At 42.8% G+C, this 19,208-nt stretch overlaps 1 protein-coding gene across 1 annotated transcript; it reads left to right on the top strand.

Annotated features, from left to right (window-relative positions):
• Nucleotides 1-809: 809 nt before the first annotated feature.
• Nucleotides 810-16,177, top strand: LOC142776185 (uncharacterized). Its single transcript, XM_075879393.1, has 5 exons — nt 810-976; nt 11,333-11,394; nt 11,540-11,629; nt 13,436-13,462; nt 16,042-16,177. Exons 1-5 carry the CDS (start codon nt 898-900, stop codon nt 16,102-16,104), a joined length of 321 nt encoding a protein of 106 aa, XP_075735508.1. The 5' UTR covers nt 810-897; the 3' UTR covers nt 16,105-16,177.
• Nucleotides 16,178-19,208: the final 3,031 nt, after the last annotated feature.

The raw sequence follows: 19,208 nt of genomic DNA, 5'->3' as shown, positions 1-19,208 counted from the left end.
TTAAACACGGACAAAGCCCGCCGCGCTGGTCTAGTGGCTAAGGTACACGGCTGCTGACCCGCAGGTCGCGGGATGAAATTCCAACTGCGGCGGCTGCATTCCGATGGAGGCGGAAATGTTGTAGGCCCGTGATCTCAGATTTGGGTGCACGTTAAAGACCCCAGGTGGTCGGAATTCCGGAAGCCCTCTACTACGGCATCTCTCATCTTCATATGGTGGTTTCGGGACGTTAAACTGCACATATCCATGGAAACACGGACTAATAAAAAATTGGCTGAATTTACGCAGGTGAGTGTGACTATTTGGCTATTGTGACTGCACGAAAATATTCCGTTTTATGAAGATGATGAGCGAGGACAAACAGCGTTGGGGAAGTTTTCGTTACTCTATACCCACGTGTAAGGGGCGTTTGCACATAATGGCAATGTCGCGGCTACAGTTGCTGATGAAGCACAAATGCATACGGAAAAACTAACACAAATGAAATAAGGAAGCTCTAAATCACCTGTAATAAGGTGCAATATTATTGTAGCGCCGGGATTTCGTGTCATTCGATATCATTTAGTCCTAAATAAAGAAAACAACTTGCTGCATTCATGATTTTGCACCTGATTATTTTATTTCATGTTTTTATTTTATTTGCTGCTCGGTAATTGAAGAAAGATACCAATGCGCGGGCACTAAATTTCATTAGAAGATAGAAAGAAAGAAACGTTGAGAGCTTCTGGGAGCAGCCAGTGCCCAGTTTCCCTATGACAAATAATGGTGAGACTGCGTGTGCTTATATAACTGAAGCTGCCGCTGTTGTTCCATAGGAGCTAGCTGCGTCACTGCTTCAGCTCATCCTTAGTTCGTTCGTGTCCTCGTATTCTTGTCAACGAATTTAAGTTCTTCGAAATGAAGGTTCTACTTATCTGCGGACTCGTCCTCGCCGGTGCTTTCCTGGCTGAAGCTGAGGGTGGAAGAGAACTGTGTGGTAAGCAGTTTTTTTTTCATTACTCCTAAGTAGCACCTTATTGATGGTTACAGATATTGATATGTAAGCGGCTGGTCACTAATACGTGTCCAGGCATGTTTTCATGTTGCACGCCTGGTAACGTCGAATATGTTTCGAGATTTTTTTACCTACATCAAACTTAGAACGTGTAAAACAGCAGAGTGCGCCTTAACATTCGCAAGTTTCATCTAAAAGTTAACAAAAACTAGGAAAGGAACGACTGTCTAGTTAGGTATGTGCTTATTATCCCCGTAATGGTGGCTCCATAAAGATGTGTCAGAAGTGTTTGCTTCTCATGATTTACACTAAGAATGTTGAATTCATTGACGTTGATGTTGGCTGGGGTAATTGTGGTGATGTGGCAACAGACGGGGTAAGACTGGAATACCTGGCCTGCCATCACCCCACCTGAGCCGCTCTATATATGACAGATATAACCCATAAAACCCTGGGTCACCAATTGCGTAACAGCATGCGCTGAGCACATGTTACGTGGATAACTGCTAGTTAATAGGCACCACGCCCCATCGATGACAACAGATGCGTACGCCTAGCTTACAGTTTCATGGAAGCAATGGAATCAACAACAGTATAATAAATGAGCGATCGTGATTGGACCAAGTTAGGAGCACTATATGACTCATATTAACATTCTGGTTGCTGAAGTCATAGACGTGAACTCCTCCTTCTAAATGTCAGCTGCTAAAATAAGAATCAGTATTGCAACACACCATATTATATAGAGAAAAATCCGTAAACAGGGTTTGTGTCGAGCCGTCATTTCAACAAGTGAACTCGTCTTCCTCAAGGCTAGGAGACAAGTCTACTTGTCGAAACGTCAGCTCGACACAACACCTGTTTACGGATTTTTCTTCGCAAGCCTCCATCTTCTCCTTTCTACCATTTTTTTAGATTCCTATCTTGTATGAACATTCCTTAACGTAAAAGATGTATACGCCGTAAAATTGACACTGAGAACTCACGAATACATAGTTTCGAGAGACTTTAAGACATCTTTGGGCTACACAGTGTTATGCACCCAGCTAAAAGGCGTGCACTACGTAAGCAGGACTTTAGGCAACGCCTAATTTATTGAAGTTAACTTGGCTGCTGTATCCATTGATCTATGCAGCAACTCCATTTTGCCGGTTTGTGGAAGCCTTCTCTAACGTTCCCTTTTCTCATTCTAACTGCATTACTAATGCCGCAAAGAATCTCAGTAGTTCTTTAATGCTTAGGTGCTTTATTAAATCTCGTGGAATGCGCTTTCAAATGTACAAAATCACGGTTATTTGAAAAAGCGTAAGATCAATTTCCCATAAAAAGGACATAGATGACCCTTCAAAAAGCCTGGTAATAAGACCAGTGTTGACAAATTACTCTTTATATTCTCTCCTCCTGTATGGACGCGTCGTCATAATGAGGAATAAAGAAGGGTTGCAAAACGTAAACTCGCAAGTTGCGCAACAGTGGAACAAACAAGAGTGGCTTCAGCCGAGAGCGAACCGTTGACAAAGCAACTTGTCGAAAACAACTTCCTTCGTTAGAGAACTGTTGACTTTAGTTTGGTATTTTGCCTCGAACATATAGTTCGAAGGCTTTTGAAGTGTCAATGGAAATTAAGCCAAGCATAATTAGTCCTGCTTCCCTGGCACATAGATTCAAGTAATGAAAAAATTCTTAGTTTGTCTTTGCCACGAAAGCAGTGACACTAACATTTCTGCCCTATACATGTCAATACTTTGGGCGTCTGAAGGTATCGGCAGACAGGTATTAAATAGGGCATACAAAACAAAACATAGACTCTTGGTTGAAATCACTCCAGCTTGCTGTGTACAGCAACTATTTCTTTTGTGCAGTGTCCTACGTATTATAATTATGTGATGTATAACACTTTCATTGGAACTGTGTCTGGTCATGGACGTTATTTTCAGCAATATCCGTAGCGCAGCTTGGTAATAAAGACGACTTTTATTAAAAAGAAAATGTAATAATTCTGTTTCAGTAGAGTTAAGAGCTGGGCTAGTTGGCGATTATTCTTCATAATAAACCGGTGAAGTCGCGCAGTTTTGAGGAGGACAGAGCAGATAAGAAAGCCAGTGTCGCGTCTTTCGTGTCCTGTTTGTCCTCGTCAGAAGCGCGCTGCTTCACCTGTATGGTTAGACGGCCTCTTTGTTAAATCTACTACTCACTTCATGAATGCACACCGGGCCCATCTGGAAAGAACTGAAACGCACGTTACCTTTAGCCCTTGGGCTTCAAGGTATGGTATTATCATAGAATACCTCACTGTTAAAGCACGTTCAGCACTCGATGTGTTCGTAAGACACAAAAGTTGAAGTGCCCTAAGAAATTTATAGTTTACTCATAGTGATGTTGATATAGCGACAATTTTATTAATGGTGTTATATGGCAGGGGCCTAATGCTCACCTCAGCTGGTGGGCCACATTCACAAAATTTAGTCTCGCAAGTTACGGGTAATAAAGAAAGTGAAAGTCAGGGAGAAGGAGTGAGTAAAATGTCACGTAATGCTGCCATTTAAAAGAAGAAATTTTGCGTATCTCATTCATCAATCACTTTTAAGGAGGACTTGACTTCAGCATTCGATAAACATATTGATAATGATCAGCAGAAGGACTCAAATCTAGAAGCGTGCGTTCGGTAGGCTCAGAAAACTTGCACAAGAAGTGCACGTTAGCATGCTGAGCACATTATCTCCTAACGGCGTCTGCTGCGATGGCGTAGGGGTTACGAAACTGGACTGCTAATTCGAAGGTCGCGGGTTCGGTCTCTACCGTGGCGGTCGCATTTAGATGGAGGTGAAATTCTAGGAGCCCGTTCACCGTGAGACGTTAGTGCACGTTAAAAACACCGCATAGTAGAAATTCCTGCAACCCCGTATTACGGCATTCCTCATTATCATATTGTTGGTTTTAGGATGTAAAACCCAGCTATTATTATTATTATTATTATTATTATTATTATTATTATTATTATTATTACTATTATTATTCTTATTATTAATGGTTTGGTATAATTAAGTGGTGAAGATAAAACTTACTGTGAAAAAAAAAACTACGTTTCGAAGAACACGCTTTCGTGATCCGCATGCATCGGTTGTTATCAGAGAGTCGGTAACACAACATAGGGGCCGGGTTTTAGACAAAGCCCCTTGCAGTAACCGCTACCAGTTAGGCTGTCAATGTTTTGGACTGCATACAATGCCCGAGTGTAACAAGTATGCGTATGAGTACGGTCGTGAGTATAATAAGAAACCTGAACAGCGGTACAGGTCAATATGCACCACGCTTGGCAGTCTTGCAAACGCCGTTGTCGTGGTAGTGCAGATAGGCCAAAACGCAAATATAGTGCTTTTCAGGAAATTATCTCTCTTCCTTTCTACAGTGCCCTCTTTTGGCTACCTGTCAGCTACAGGTGTCGTTGCCCCTTGGTACAATTAATGAACAAACCACTAGGTTATGTGAATGCGCAAAGCTATTCAGTGAGCTGACAAATCACTTGTAATATGGGATATCGACATCAAGGCAGTTTCAGCCCTGCTTTGCAGTAAGCAAGGACAAAGAAATCATTCCCAGTGGGCACCTAGGTATAGGAGTTCTGTAGATTTGCACCTACATCTCATGTCGCAGGGAACTTATTCGAATTTCATAAATGTAAAACTCCACAAACCAGTTCTACGGCGATGAAGTTGTGGCTGTATCACACGACACTTTTATGTACCTTGGACAGAATGTCAAGGAACCCATTAGGTGCTGTGCCGACGCCCGCATGCAAAACTTTACGTTTATTCAGGCTGAAAATGTTTTACATGAATGTAACTTTTATCAAAACCCATAATTGTGACAATATACCTTACAAAATTATTTTGGTTATTATTCAAAGAAACGAGTGTTAATGGCGCTGATGTTTACATAGATGCTGGCAACACTGCTCTGTTATTTCACCATACGTTTGCTGCAAAACGTGCGCTAGACGAGAGGAAACATACATATATTAATAGTACTCATCAGTTTCTTTGCAAAAGCGCCATCTCTTCAGGCATGTCGTTCACATCAATTCAACAAAGATATTAAGTTTGGCCTATGTGGCCTCTTCTGCAGAGCAATCTAACCCCCCCCCCCCCTGCCATACGCTTGCGGAGCTGCTGGTGGGGACGACGAGGAATGTGCATTGCTCACTGCAAGGAGTTCCAATATTCTTGAATAAGAAGAGATATCCTTTCAATAAAACTACAATGAGATGCACAGACGTAATTATGGTGGTGTTCGCGTATATATTTACTCAAGGTTGAGGCTACATAACTTTTCACGAGGCATAGTCATACCTGTTTTATTTTTAAAGATATGCATTATGTGTGGTTTACGGATTGGAACCACTCTTAATGGTGCTAAAATTTATTTTTGTATTGTACGCATCAATATTGTGCCAGCTGTTTGTCACAGCTAAAGCTTATCCGGGGCGAGTGTTCAACGGAAAATGTCACACTCGATCTGTTATCGAAACTTCCATTAATCTTTCTTATCGTAAGGGTGATTTTGTAACACGAAGCGCACCTTTATTAACCAACACTTCTGTGTTAGCCTTGAGGAGGACAAGTCAACTTGTCCAAACGTCAGCTCAACACACCCCTGTTTATGGATCCTTCCCCTGTAAGAGGAAGGAGTTAAACAGATTCAGCAGGCGTCCATGTGACGCAGGTATTAGCCGCTGGAGTAAAAAGCTGTGAAAGTAAATTCTCGTGACCCACACACACTGAATACGCCAAATTTTTTTAATAACGAAGTTGTTCTAGATCAGCATAAAATGTGTCGAAGTGTGACAGCGCTCGAAAAATATTACCATCATGAAAGGATACGTACCTCAAACACAGAAATACGTTTCGTTGGGCTAGTCTCGCAAAACAGCCCTAATCCAGTGCGATTCTTCGTTCTTGGTTCGTTTTTTTTACCTGTGTTCGAATAATAATTGGTCGTCTAGCCTATCTTGCCCTGTTTTAACTTGTTATCATGTGCCAAAAAATTGTGCAAATCGCATTATTCACTGCTAAGGCGTGTACTGTAAAAAGCCAGAGAATGAATACATAAAGGGAGAAAAATAGAAATGGTGAAAGTAACAAGCAGAGAGACGTATAAAAATGTGAAGAAACAAAAGTATTTGGCGAAAAAAAGTCAGTTTCGCCTCAAGGGCACAGCAGTGAATAATGTCAACATGTCAACAGCAGTGAATAATGTCAACAATTCAATGTCAACAACTTCGAATGTAACGCTGAGAATGTCAAGCAGATCAAAACGTACAGCGCGCATAAATGACGCATAGCAACAACACACACAGGGCGAGAGCAAACTGATCACATTTACAGCTTGATACTTAACGTGCTGTTTAAGCAAAAACGACGCACGAAACATAATTACAGGTACATATGAGTGCAAACTAACAAGTGTCCCAGTTTCTACTTCGCTGTGAGTGAAAAGCACGCCATTTTCAATAAGGGGGCCTGTGCAGTGGGTGGGGTGACCGCAGGCACACAATTCTCCCCCACCGAAACTATAAGAGCGTGCGCACGATCATCTAGCTTCCACCCCCTCCACGGAGCAAAGTGTGCGCGGCAGATAAGCCCGGGTTGGCGCATCGCGACGAGCTGGGCGCCGAGTTACGCCGAGCGCGCTTATTTCGCCATCTCGCTGGTAATGCTGAAAACATGTTATCTCCTCCGAGATAGGCAGCGCCAGTGGTAAGTGGTATATATAAATGCCTTGCCGTGTCAACTTTGAAGGACATGCTCCCTCGTGGTACAGTGGTTAGTGCCTCGTGCTCACAAACGAGAGGTCAGACGTTCAACTCTGCGCGCCAGTGTCATTTCCTGGATTATTCTTATTTCTTGCGTTTTCACACACATACACACACACACAGATATATATATATATATATATATATATATATATATATATATATATATATATATATATATATATATATATATATATATATATATATAAATACGATGAATGACAGCGACGCCAACGCTGGAGGCAAAAACCAGTCGAGAGTGTCCAGATAATTGCGATCGCTATAAAAAAAATCCTTCAGGAGGCGAGCAGATGAAAATCCGCTTAACCTCGATCCAAAATCGAGCGTCCTATGCCGGCACGAAAGTGGAGCGTAGCATCGCCTTGTAAAGTGTAGTCAGTGCCTCCTCTATTTTTAAGTGCCTAGGCGAAAGAGGAGAGTTCAATGGGAGGCGGCCGTTGGTGTTAGTGTGGCTTTTAGCCGCCAGACACCGTCACTGCAGCAGACCCACTGGCACGTCATCTCTGGCGCAAGCCAATGCCACGGCTGCATTCAAAGCTGCAATACGGTTCAGTTTTCTGCTTTATTCACAATTTTTAAAGTAAAATGAAAGTTTTAAACAAATTTAATGAAACACTCGTTGTTGTGGGCAATCACCCTACTTGATAGGCACTTGCCGTTCGCTGCTACCTAATATAGGCGTGCACGCACGCGAGCCGTCTGTTATAGGCTGTTCCCAGAAAGCGCATGCCTATGCGACGGAATTTCGTTTTGTCACCGTTATGTTCGCTTGACAAAGAGTTGGGTTTAAACGTAAAAGTGTTTTATGCCTCGGTCTACACGACTCCGCTGACGTACTTCCGTCACGACAGTGTCGTTCAAAAACATAAACTGAAAAAAAAAAACATGAAGCAAGCATTTGACACGTGGAATTCATGCGTGACGCTAACCACTGCGCCACAAAGCGAACGTTGCGGGGAATGTGAACGGCAAGTTATTTATGTACACCATACGCCATTTGGCAGTCCACAGAGCTTCGAAACTTTAGCGCGTTTTCATTATCAGTGGCGAGATGGCGCGCCGGGCTCACGCAGGGCGTGCTCTAAAGGTTGTCGCTGCCACAAAGCGTGGTCCCTGCAGTGCGTGGTCTCTCCTGCGCGCGCTGTTATCAGACTTATAACAAAGGTCACTTCGCACGCTGAAACAGCCAAGTTCACGAAAGAAACGCGCTCCTGACACATAAAGCAAGAGATATTAATGTGACAGTTGTTCACGCTTGTCCGGTCTACACTTTCGCGCTTGTTTCGTGCTTCTCTATTTCTGTTAGAGCAGTGCACTTAATGTGTCGAGTCGAGACAGCTAGTACTCAGCTCTCGTCCTGTGTATGCTAACTTCTTGCTTGCTTTTGCTTGAGGTATGATGTTTCTGCTTGGAGCTACTTGCTCTGTCTAACGTGACTTTGAAATTTGTTGCTGTTGGTGAAACAATCGAAGACGCTTTTCACTTTTGTGTCATACCCATTCTTATATAGGGGGATCAGCCACGTTTTCTTGACTGATCGAAAGCTAGTTTTTGAAAGCAGCATTTTTCTGGAGCTGATACTAAAAGCGTCGGTGCTTAATGTTCTCCGATCCTTGCTACTATATAGCGGTGTAGAACATTATACGCAAGCCTGGCGCTCATGACCTAAATAGTACAAAAATTCACTTGACTGCTTCCAGAGATATAAGTGATCAGACTTTCCCCTTCGTAAAGCAAACGCCGGAACATAATGAATAATGCCAGGTGATCCCACCATTTCAAAGCGTAAAGCAAAAAAACCATGGCAGTATACAAAAACAAACAAAATAGCTGCATATGCAGCTGGATTCCCGCAAACATGGTGGATGTCTAAAGTATATTGCCGACTCTCAACATAAACTAATGTGACAGGCGTGCAAAATGTGGCGTCTTCTCGGTTGCTTGAGCTCATCTGTGTATTTTTTGACGCTTTTGTCGTATAAGGCAATTCGCTGAGCCTTATAAGCACGCATTCATTACCACACTGTACATGATCATTATGGCTTGTTTCACGAATAATTCATGCGGTGCCCATGGGCTTCCATTCGGCTTCGGAACGTAATGTTAGCGTTCACACGGGAGCGATCGCGAGGCAGCGTTGTTGCAGACAGACTCATTCGTTGACAGTTTGGACGCAGTGCAGTCACGCTTAGTGATACCAATTGCTGCACTTGCAAATGTGGAGGCTAGTCGTGTATCGCCACTTGTTGAAACCTACGAAATATTCGTGTCAAAAATGGCAGCTACATTTTCTAGTGTAGTTTGAAGATGTATTAATAGACGAATTATCACGCCTGATTACTGCAAGCTCCGTCCCCCGAACACAACCGGCTGCGGCGATTTCACGGAATGACAGACGTAGTGTATTTAGGCGAAACCATCAGATGCCCCATGAAAAGCACAAATGAATAGCCGGCGGCGTGTGGTGTCGTCTCGCGTTGGTAGCGTCAACACGAGTAACGCAATAAATCATCACGTAAACGTGTCATCGTATGGCGTCACACTATTATAAATTTTAGTCGCATGTCGGAAGGTCACATAACGTGACATCGTCATATTACATTTTCGCATAGTCAAAATGGGCTGATCACGGTAGCAGTGCATAACCAGTGGGGAGGGGGGAGGAGGGTAGAAAGATACTATGGTCTCCAACCCTTGTGGCAGTAAGGAAAGCACGTTATGAGGGTGATCATTGGGGTTGCGTCACGCGAGAGCCATGGGGGACCAAAGATCGCCACGTCTTTCATATGATGTTAGCAATGGCTAATGATAACGATGGCAGGGTGTATTATGGCTGTGTAGACGTCAATGTCATGTGCTGTATAGAAACGTAAGGGCTCTATACAAATAGTAAAATTAAGGGGGCGACGTGAGATGTGATTTATGGGTGTGGAATGAATTATGATTGTGTATTATGTCTACAAGCGAGAAACGTACAAGTATCACTAACTTCTCCTCAAGGCCTTTCTGGCCAAAAACACGGAAAACATGATTTGTGGGGTTTAACGTCCCAAAACCACCATATGATTATGAGAGACACGACACGGAAAACATGTCAGGCGCAGAAATACTTTGAATGGAAGCGGGAAACGCTCAATACATTGAATGGAACCTGTGAGTTATTTTCTCTTCATCACTAATGAGAAATAAAAAAGAAATGTGATTTCTTTCTGTTTGATATGCAGAGTGGTACACGAAAGCAGGGCATATTATGAATGCAAATAATGAGGAGGCAATAACCTAATGTGGAAAAAGAAAATTGAATACTGTCAAAATTGAATGCAAGTATCAAACCGGCAGCACGGCCTGATAGACTGGCTGCGGAATACTCACAGTGGGCACGGAAACACGCGCGGACGTGCTGTATCTACATTTTTTGCTGTTTCGCAGTAACATTTAGGCAGATGTAGCTTGGTTGATTAATAAAAAGACAGAGTCATGCTTGATACAATTAAAAACCGTCTCGCATCATTTTATTACCACCGCGGTGAGAGCCCGGTGAAAACAGCGTGGCCATGTTCGCGTTACTTTTCACTACCCCCCCCCCCCCCCCCCGTACCCGTGAAAGGCTGCGAGAAGCACTAATGCGATTAAACTCGCATGAAAACATGGTTCGCGAGCTTCGTAATACGTGCGGCCATTCAGTGCAAGCTTCCCGTAGTCGTATACTTACTGTGGGTTATCACAGTTGCGCTTCTCTTTAGTGCCGCCCGCTTCACCTGCAGGAGTTCAGCGTCCCTATTTGCCAGTGGTCATAGGTGGTTCATTTGTACTGCGGAGAAGCCAATGCTACGCAGACTGTGCCGATGCTTCGAAGATTCCGGGCAGATCAAGCGTGGTTAACATCGGCTGATGTTATTCTCGTCCTGCTTCTTCGATGCTGTAGTCATGTTGCCTGCATTGCAAGTGCATTCTGTAAATTCTAGAAAGAGCGTTCGCCCAGGCACTGAAAAAATACAGCAGGCGTTGGCTACACCGCTACATATTAACTAGGATGTGGTGTAGGGTAGTAAGAAGGTAAGAAAGAAAAGTGAGGGTGAGAAGGAGAACTGGGGTCGTGAAGAAGCGGGAAAGGAGGAGGGGAGAGTAGAACGTAGCACAGAAAAAACAAGAAACAGAGAGAAAGAAGTGCAGAACGAAATATAGAGAGAGAAAGAGAAAAAGAGCATCAATGAAAGAAAGAGAAAAAAGTAGAGAGAGTAAAAAGAGTTAGAAAAAAAAAAAAGGAAACGAGCATTGCGTCGTCTAGCGACCATATGCCGCACCACATGACCAAGCCACACATGCACTGTCGCTAAGCAACGCCCACACATGGAGGCATCGCGCGCAACCTCAGCTCTAAAGTGCTCAGCCTGACTGTGCCCGACACCGCTCAATGCAGGAACGGGAACTTTTCTCATTCTGTTGCGTGCTTCACTGTGCCATGTTTTGAGCGACTTCATGCTACTGCCTGCATTTTTTTCCAGGCATGACCCACGAAGGTATTAAGGGTGTCCTGAAGTGCATGGCTGCACAAGCGCCCCCTCAGGTATGCCACTGACTCACTTAAGTAAAAAACAAGGAATTGTTGTCTATAATGGCGTGGTATAAGTGACATGTGAATAAATATGATCAACTTTTTATGTAATTTCTACTGCACCATATTTTTTTCTAATCCCTGGCTCTCCACGCAGATGAAGGAAAAGGCACTGGGCCTGATCGCTGAAAAGGGAGACCAGGCAGCCGAGATAATTAAATCAAAATGCGAGTCGGACGTTGACTTTGTAAGTATCGGTTTCTAAAAGTGCGAGACGTGCGATGTAACTTTGTGTGTCATGTTTGCAGGCCTAACTTGATTTTATTTTGGCAGAAAGGCGCAAGCGTTTTGTAACCTTGAGGTGCTGAAATTTGAATGGAAATACTGAAACAGATGACAGCGCTGATTTGAAACTTCTGTCGACGCAGTACACGGCACAAAATTATACGCGAGAGCTGTGGTATAGTTGTGTTAGATTGCTATGACTTAAGGTACAGCTGTTTTACCTCTTCATGTAGGTATAGAGTATTTTCTCTCCTCGCAGAGAAGCTTACAAACTTGTCGCGAGTGCTCAAGTAAAAGACACGCTCAGCTCATAAAAACCACTGCGTGCGTAAAAAAATTTGTAGTATGGACCGTTCTGGTCGACTGGTGATAAGAAATGAATAGTTGGACCTCAAGTAGAACGTTGAAAAATACGTCTTGCTTGTATACGCCGCGAAAACTGGTGCTACCTTTCTAACCACGTTACTTGAACAATTCCAATTGTTTTCGAGGACAAGGACGATTCCTAGTTCTATTGCCGATTCTATAAACTATTGTACGACTTCAGTTAGCTTAGATTCCTTCAATCTTGTTATCACGTACGCACTGAAAGCGCAGAAAAAAAAACGGATGCCTTTGTTTGCTTGCACTATTTAACGCTAGGAACAAATCGCATTTGCATCGCCTTTCTTGCGTGAACGTAAAATTTTTCGTATGGTGTCTTGATAGGAATCCTATTGTGACATCTCGCTCACATCCCAGTAAGCCGTCTTACCGACATATAAGTTTCCTAGACTGCAATCACCGTTATTAGTAGAAGACTAATACCATACTGATTGATTTTGATGGCTCCTGACGCTGCCAGAACTACGGTCTGTAAGCCTGATTGATTCCCTGTCCAGAGATTGTCCCAAGGTCGCAAGGAGCCAATGATGAATGAAAATTTGATCCCGTTTAGAAGTACCCTCGTGACAGTGGTGCGAAACGTCTGAGAAGCGAATAAGCTCAACTATACGTTAGATCAACAGCAATTAAAAAGAACTCGGATGACCGGGTCATTAGCCCATTCAAAGTAATAAACTCTTATGTTGGAAATTAATATGCGAGAATATGTAGTGCTATTTCATGGAGCAATAGGAAGCACCATGGTTCTAGAGGTATGCATATAACGCCTCACGCTTGATAGGCATTTTTGGAACTTTTACCAGGGACCCTAATTTATTTGGAGGTGTTTTATTTTACATATTTGTGGGAGTTGGCTCATGTGATTTTTCTTCAGAATTTGTATGTGAGACTTGGGTATATGCCATTGACAAAACACGTGGTCAACTGTGCTCTTAATATTCATACACTGCTTTCGACATTGAAGACTCTTCAAGTCGTATACGCGTTTAGAGACCATCAAGAATGTGGAACCATTTTACCAGTATAGAAAGTGCTGTTACTTTGCGCGATGTTGGTGTACAGACTCACCGGCACGCTTTTTGTTATATCATGATCATGCACCTTCGCAAAAGTTATCTGGGCAATTTCAGCGGCACTTTATCTTGTGTACGCCACTGGGCATGGCGTATATAGAGCGGAAACTGTCATGAGTGTTTATGTGAACATGTATCAACAATATTTGAGACATCTTAAGCAATTTTCAACAGTGTGTCACGCGCTGTCCCAAGACTGCCTTTTAAAGACGAACTGTGGGTTTCTTCCGTTTTCTTAGTTCTGAGACATCTCAGCCCAATTAATGAAACAGCTACGCCTTTAACAGTGCCCGTTTGATTTTCTTATGCAGGGCCAGATGGTTTCTCTCGTGTTCTCGGTGAGTACAGAGGTTTTCTATTGTTGCATCGCATCTCTCGCTATGAAGCGTTGTTAGCACCTAGAGGAAGATTAAATCTCAAAACGGGCTTTTCAGCGATGTTCAAGTGATCAATGCACGTGCTTTTTGTTGCGCCCATGCCTGTTTCGGAAAAAAGAGACCGACAAAAAACTATACAGATGTTTTTCAACAGCAATAAAATGCACCAAAAAATTGTTGAACCCCATTAGAATCGATCAATTCAAAAAACGGTTATCCGAGTGCTGTCCCGGACTTCCTTTATGTTATCAAATGCTAAACACTTGTTTGCTTCCTGTAGGTACCATGAATATCTATCTATCTATCTATCTATCTATCTATCTATCTATCTATCTATCTATCTATCTATCTATCTATCTATCTATCTATCTATCTATCTATCTATCTATCTATCTATCTATCTATCTATCTATCTATCTATCTATCTATCTATCTATCTATCTATCTATCTATCTATCTATCTATCTATCTATCTATCTATCTATCTATCTATCTATCTATCTATCTATCTATCTATCTATCTATCTATCTATCTATCTATCTATCTATCTATCTATCTATCTATCTATCTATCTATCTATCTATCTATCTATCTATCTATCTATCTATCTATCTATCTATCTATCTATCTATCTATCTATCTATCTATCTATCTATCTATCTATCTATCTATCTATCTATCTATCTATCTATCTATCTATCTATCTATCTATCTATCTATCTATCTATCTATCTATCTATCTATCTATCTATCTATCTATTTAAACACTTACATCTCTGTGGCCTCACTATTTCTTTTTTAACTTGGGGTAAACCAAAATGAGTGCGAGAGAGTAAAATGATTTTGACAAATACAACGCGTTGGTCATCACATGAATAGTGTCACAATCCCGTCACGTACGTCGTCAAACACTTACTAAAAACAGCGGCAAATACCCGGGGGTGGGTATGTGCGACTGGTATGCGGATATGTGCCACAGATGTTTGACGGTTATTATTTGCCCAGGAACGTTGAGAACACACATAAGTAGTTTTAGCACTCGATCGTTAAGAAAAAGCGGAGCGGACATCGGCAGCATTGACCAGAAGAATGTAAAGAATAAATGTCATTGTCCCTGCATGAATCGAACCTTATAACATTCTGCCTGGAATCTAGGTATTCTACCACAGAGCCATGCCAGGTCTCGGAACTACCTATCAAATATGCTCTAATGTTTGTGAAACGCCAATTGTGGTTGCAGTGCAGGCTTTCCAATATTATAAACATTACATTTGTACTTCTACGACACAGTCGGCACGTTGTGTTAACATCAACTGTATTAAGATGGTTTCATTTATATTTATAGTTTAGTGTCACAAAACATCCATATTATTATGGTAGAAGCCGTAGTGGAGGGCTGCGGAAATTTTGACCACCTGGGGTTCTTTAACGTGCACTCAAACTTAAGCACACGGGCTACAGCATTTCCGTATCCATCGACAACGCAGCCGCCGCAGCCGGAATTCGATCCCACCACCAGTGGGTCAGCAGCCGAGTACCTTAGCCACTACAGACCACAGCGACGGGGAACTGTAATAAGGTGTCAACCACTCAAGTTTATTTATGTAGCAGTGTCCAAGGCTAGAATCTTCGCGAGCAGCGGCGCCTAATAGAAACTTACCGCGTCTGGTCTTGGTAATACCCATGTTGCTGTTGGCATCTTTAGCAACTGTAAACAACTGGCAATGTAAAACATATGTGGCTGTTTAGCGCGTGTCTGTGCATTCATTCGTACACATATTTAGCTGAATGTCATAAAGTTGCGCTCAGTGAAAAAGTACAAAACAGTCAGCTTGCATTCATATGCTTTGCATAACATCGATTCACGAGGAACGTGGGATCTGTCAATTTTTTTCATACTGCTGTGACGCCACTGAAAAAAAAAACTGCAGTAGAATGCGATAACGAGTTTCAGGAAGTTATTATGGCCAGCCGAACTTCAGTGCACTTTTACCTTTTATTTTAGCAAATAACTACAACCATTCATCAATAGAAAAATATTGATGGATATGTGGGGTTTAACGTCCCAAAACCATCATATAATTATGATAGACGCAGTAGTGGAGGGCTCCGGAAATTTCGACCACCTGGGGTTCTTTAAAGTGCACCCAAATCTGAGCACACGGGCCTTCAACATTTGCGCCTCCATCATCAATAGAAAAATAATGCTGATGCTTTATAACCTGTCAACAAAGGACAAACAAAGCAACGATGATAAACAGGTTATCACTCCAGAACAATAGTCACTTTGAACACAGGAGACCATCTAATGAATATAAGCACCGGTAAACCACTTATGAAAAACCATCAAACAGCTAATCCACTTCTTTGAACACCTCCGACTTAGTTTTACACAAACTGATAAAACCTATCTAACGACGTGGTGATCACAAAAGAATAATATTACAAGACGATGAAAGAATGAACCTTGTTCAGCGGAGCTGCTGTTGCAAGTGCGTTTATGTTTCCTTGCGTGCATGCGCTTTTTCTTTATTTACAGGAGAAAGTGGCGGAAGCTATTAAGGAGGCGTACCGTCGCTGCAAGCCGCCCATCGCGTTGTGAGCAGCATCGTTAGAATTAAGCAAGTCACAATCATGTGTAGTGAAAGTTGAAATAAAGGAGAAAGTGGAACGTCCTGATACGTACTTGCGTCACTTGATAGATGCGAAGCAGCTTTTTGACTCACATGTGTAACGCCATACGTACCTGCCTCCATGCGAACGCGCCGCAACGCGTTCCTCTCGCCACAGGTGTTAGAGCGGTGCGAAGTAGGTCACCCCACAACTGCGCGTTCACGTCACGCTCTTCTTGCATGCTTCCCTCACATACGCATGCTGACGTCATTTTCTCCTTCCCCGCCGCACGCTCGCCGGAGCACCCGCAGCGGCCGGCTTCTCAACCCGCTTGCAACACACTTCTCTCTTTCTTCGCCCTCTCCACCTACCGCAACGCTCAACCGCTCGTCGAGTAAAAAGAATCTTTCGGCTTGTTATCTGCGATAAAACTTACCAAAACCCCACCCGCCTCTCATATCTTTGTGTTTCAAACATTTACTCGAGTAAACATTACATTTAGTTTCCTTTCAAATTGTTCTTCCAGCTCCCGCGTCGACGCTTTTTTTAACCAGGTCAACGCCGTGCGTACCACTGCTGCTTCGCATACCATCAGGGTTCCCTTCGGGGAAATGATACATAATTGTAATTGACAGAACGTATATAGTGGTCTAACTTGCGTTCAAGAAGTGTCCAGGTCTTATAGTGCCCCACTGAACAGAATAAGAAATGGGTGACAGACAGCCTTGAAACAGTAAAGCTTGAATAAAATGAACACTCCTTTTGAGTGAAGTCAAATGATCTAAAAGCGTCCCCCCCCCCCCTAAATAAAGGAAAAAAAAATATATATCAATGCGTTCAAGTAGTTCATGAAAATTGGCCTACCTGGCATTCTAGAAGCAATAATTACACTAAATAAATGTCATCTCTACAAAAATAACTTTTTACGAGATTCTTGCGGCAACAAAAAAAAAACACTCTCGAACAAAAAAATATTTGTTGCCATACAATTATGAAGAGCCACATTAAAAGGAGGGAAAGGGTATGAGACAAAATACGCGCAGCCCGAGGAAACAAACAGAAAAATATCATTTGCAGTTCACGTCTAAAATCAATTAAGGCGAAACACTTTCTTAGTGATGTTTTTGCTTCTGATGCACGATACGATTCTACTAATGACGGTGATCTTTTTCAAGAAATAATGACGATGGGAATGGATCACCACGTAAAATGACCTTTTTTTCACTTTTTAAAAATAATGACTCATTTTAGGCAGTACAGCTATCTTCACACTTTTGTCACACGTGGTTTCTGTAACCAGAACCTCAGCGGGAATTGGGCCCTTATTGGAACGATACTTTTTTTTTTTTAACACGACAGCGTTTCATACCGGGGCCCCGTGAAATCATTTCTGTCACAAAAAAGAAATGTTGGTAAAAAGTACAGAAAGCGACAAGAAAGCGACAAGAAACTAATTTTTCAAAGAAAACCTGTTGTAGATTTGACAAACTTCTGAAATTGAACCTACAGTACCCAATCGAAGATACCCGGTGCTCTACCCACTGCCCTACCAACGCAATAAACGAGTTTTGCCAGCCCGTCGTATATCTCTTAAGCTTTCGTCTCAGAGTGATCTTCCTAGGCAGGGTTTCAGTGCAGAGTGCCTCGATGCCCGCTCCTCCGCTCGGAGTGAAGACATCTGCTGCGGCCGCCATTGCCACTCCGGTTGCATACCGGCGTCGCTCTGGTGCGTAGTGGCCCACTAGCTTAACGCGAATGGTTGTAGCCCTGAGTAACTGAACATGCAGGCATAACATGCCCAATAAAGCAGACTCGTGAGCACTACATCTTCGAGAAAACGCTGCAGGCACTACAATGTTGGAGGGAGCAGTACAAAGTTGCCAGCATCCTGAGCGGGAGCACGTGAATAAAGGCACCTTATTTACATGCAACGGGGACTTCCTTTGCATTATTGTAGCAAACGCTGCTGTCGGTGCAATGCGCCATACGCTATGATTCAGTGTGAGGACGACTTAGTACGAGCCTTGCCTTTCGCGTCGTGTTAGAGTGAACACTCGTCGACGATATATAGCCCAGCCTCCACATTCACAAACAGTGTTTCTCCGCTGCCTACCACTTTTATAGCGATAGCCCCGGTTAATAATACTGCTACAAGCAGCGGCAAAGAAAGCGAATGACGTCGATCGGCAAATATCACGCCGTGAGTGGTTTTGTGCCGTGAGACACACACCAGTGGTTACCGGAATGCCTTTCCTCGTTCAGGGCACAAACCACGATTGTCTGCATCCCGTGTACTTGAAGCATAGTGTGGTATAGTGTGGTTGTGTGGTAATGCACAGGGGTAGGTTACCCTACTGCTGGCCAGCGCACGCCTTGGCACTTGTCTCGACAGAAGACAACGCTTTCAATCAGGACACATTAAGTACCATGCATTATTCAATACGTACTTGCTGGCGCAATCTTTGCGTGGAATTCATCCTATGCTTGGTCCGGGTGTATGGTAAATACTTCATCTACCAAAATGGTTAAGTCAATATGGTTTGTCAGAATGGAGATGGGATACTAGGCGTTAACGTGGGGGAATACACTTTCAGATGTGCTATACATATACCTGCCAAACAACCATAGACATTGTGCAAGTTGTCATTCATAAATGTACAAAAAGCAATCTACTACGCCAGTGAAGACATGGTCCCCTTTCATGTTATAGAGATTACTATGACGACGAGACCAATTATGATCTTTTCACTGATTTATCAGGGTGTTTACACAAAGTCCAAGCATTAAAATAAAAAGTAATATTTCACTCAATGAAGCATTGTATTTCAATTCCACTCCTCTTCTCCATCTCAAAAAAAATGTGCTATTGACAGTTCTGTGATTACAGACAGGGATAGTTTTGTGTTTCAGACTGTTTACAGACGTGCACTTACAGACAGCAAGTGCACGTACGCTGAAAGCGGCTGCTGGACGCACAACAATTAGCCTTCGTTGCGCGACGATTCGCACCTTGCTTTATCTGACAAATTCGCTCATTTTTAAACTGAGGAATTACAAGTAAACCTAAAAAAACAGGTGATGCAAAACCACGCA

This window comes from Rhipicephalus microplus, chromosome X (genome assembly GCF_043290135.1).
Source record: "Rhipicephalus microplus isolate Deutch F79 chromosome X, USDA_Rmic, whole genome shotgun sequence".
Taxonomy (NCBI): Eukaryota; Metazoa; Arthropoda; class Arachnida; order Ixodida; family Ixodidae; genus Rhipicephalus; species Rhipicephalus microplus.
The sequence above is the reverse complement of the archived record's forward strand: the minus strand, read 5'-3'. Positions and strand labels throughout refer to the sequence as shown.

What these genes read in the sequence shown, in the direction of transcription:
- LOC142776185 (XM_075879393.1), top strand. Translation starts at nt 898, where the DNA reads ATGAAGGTTCTACTTATCTGCGGACTCGTCCTCGCCGGTGCTTTCCTG. An exon ending in CTGCACAAGCGCCCCCTCAG is followed by an intron (nt 11,395 to 11,539) that starts GTATGCCACTGA and finishes CTCTCCACGCAG; the next exon opens with ATGAAGGAAAAGGCACTGGG. An exon ending in GCGAGTCGGACGTTGACTTT is followed by an intron (nt 11,630 to 13,435) that starts GTAAGTATCGGT and finishes TTTCTTATGCAG; the next exon opens with GGCCAGATGGTTTCTCTCGT.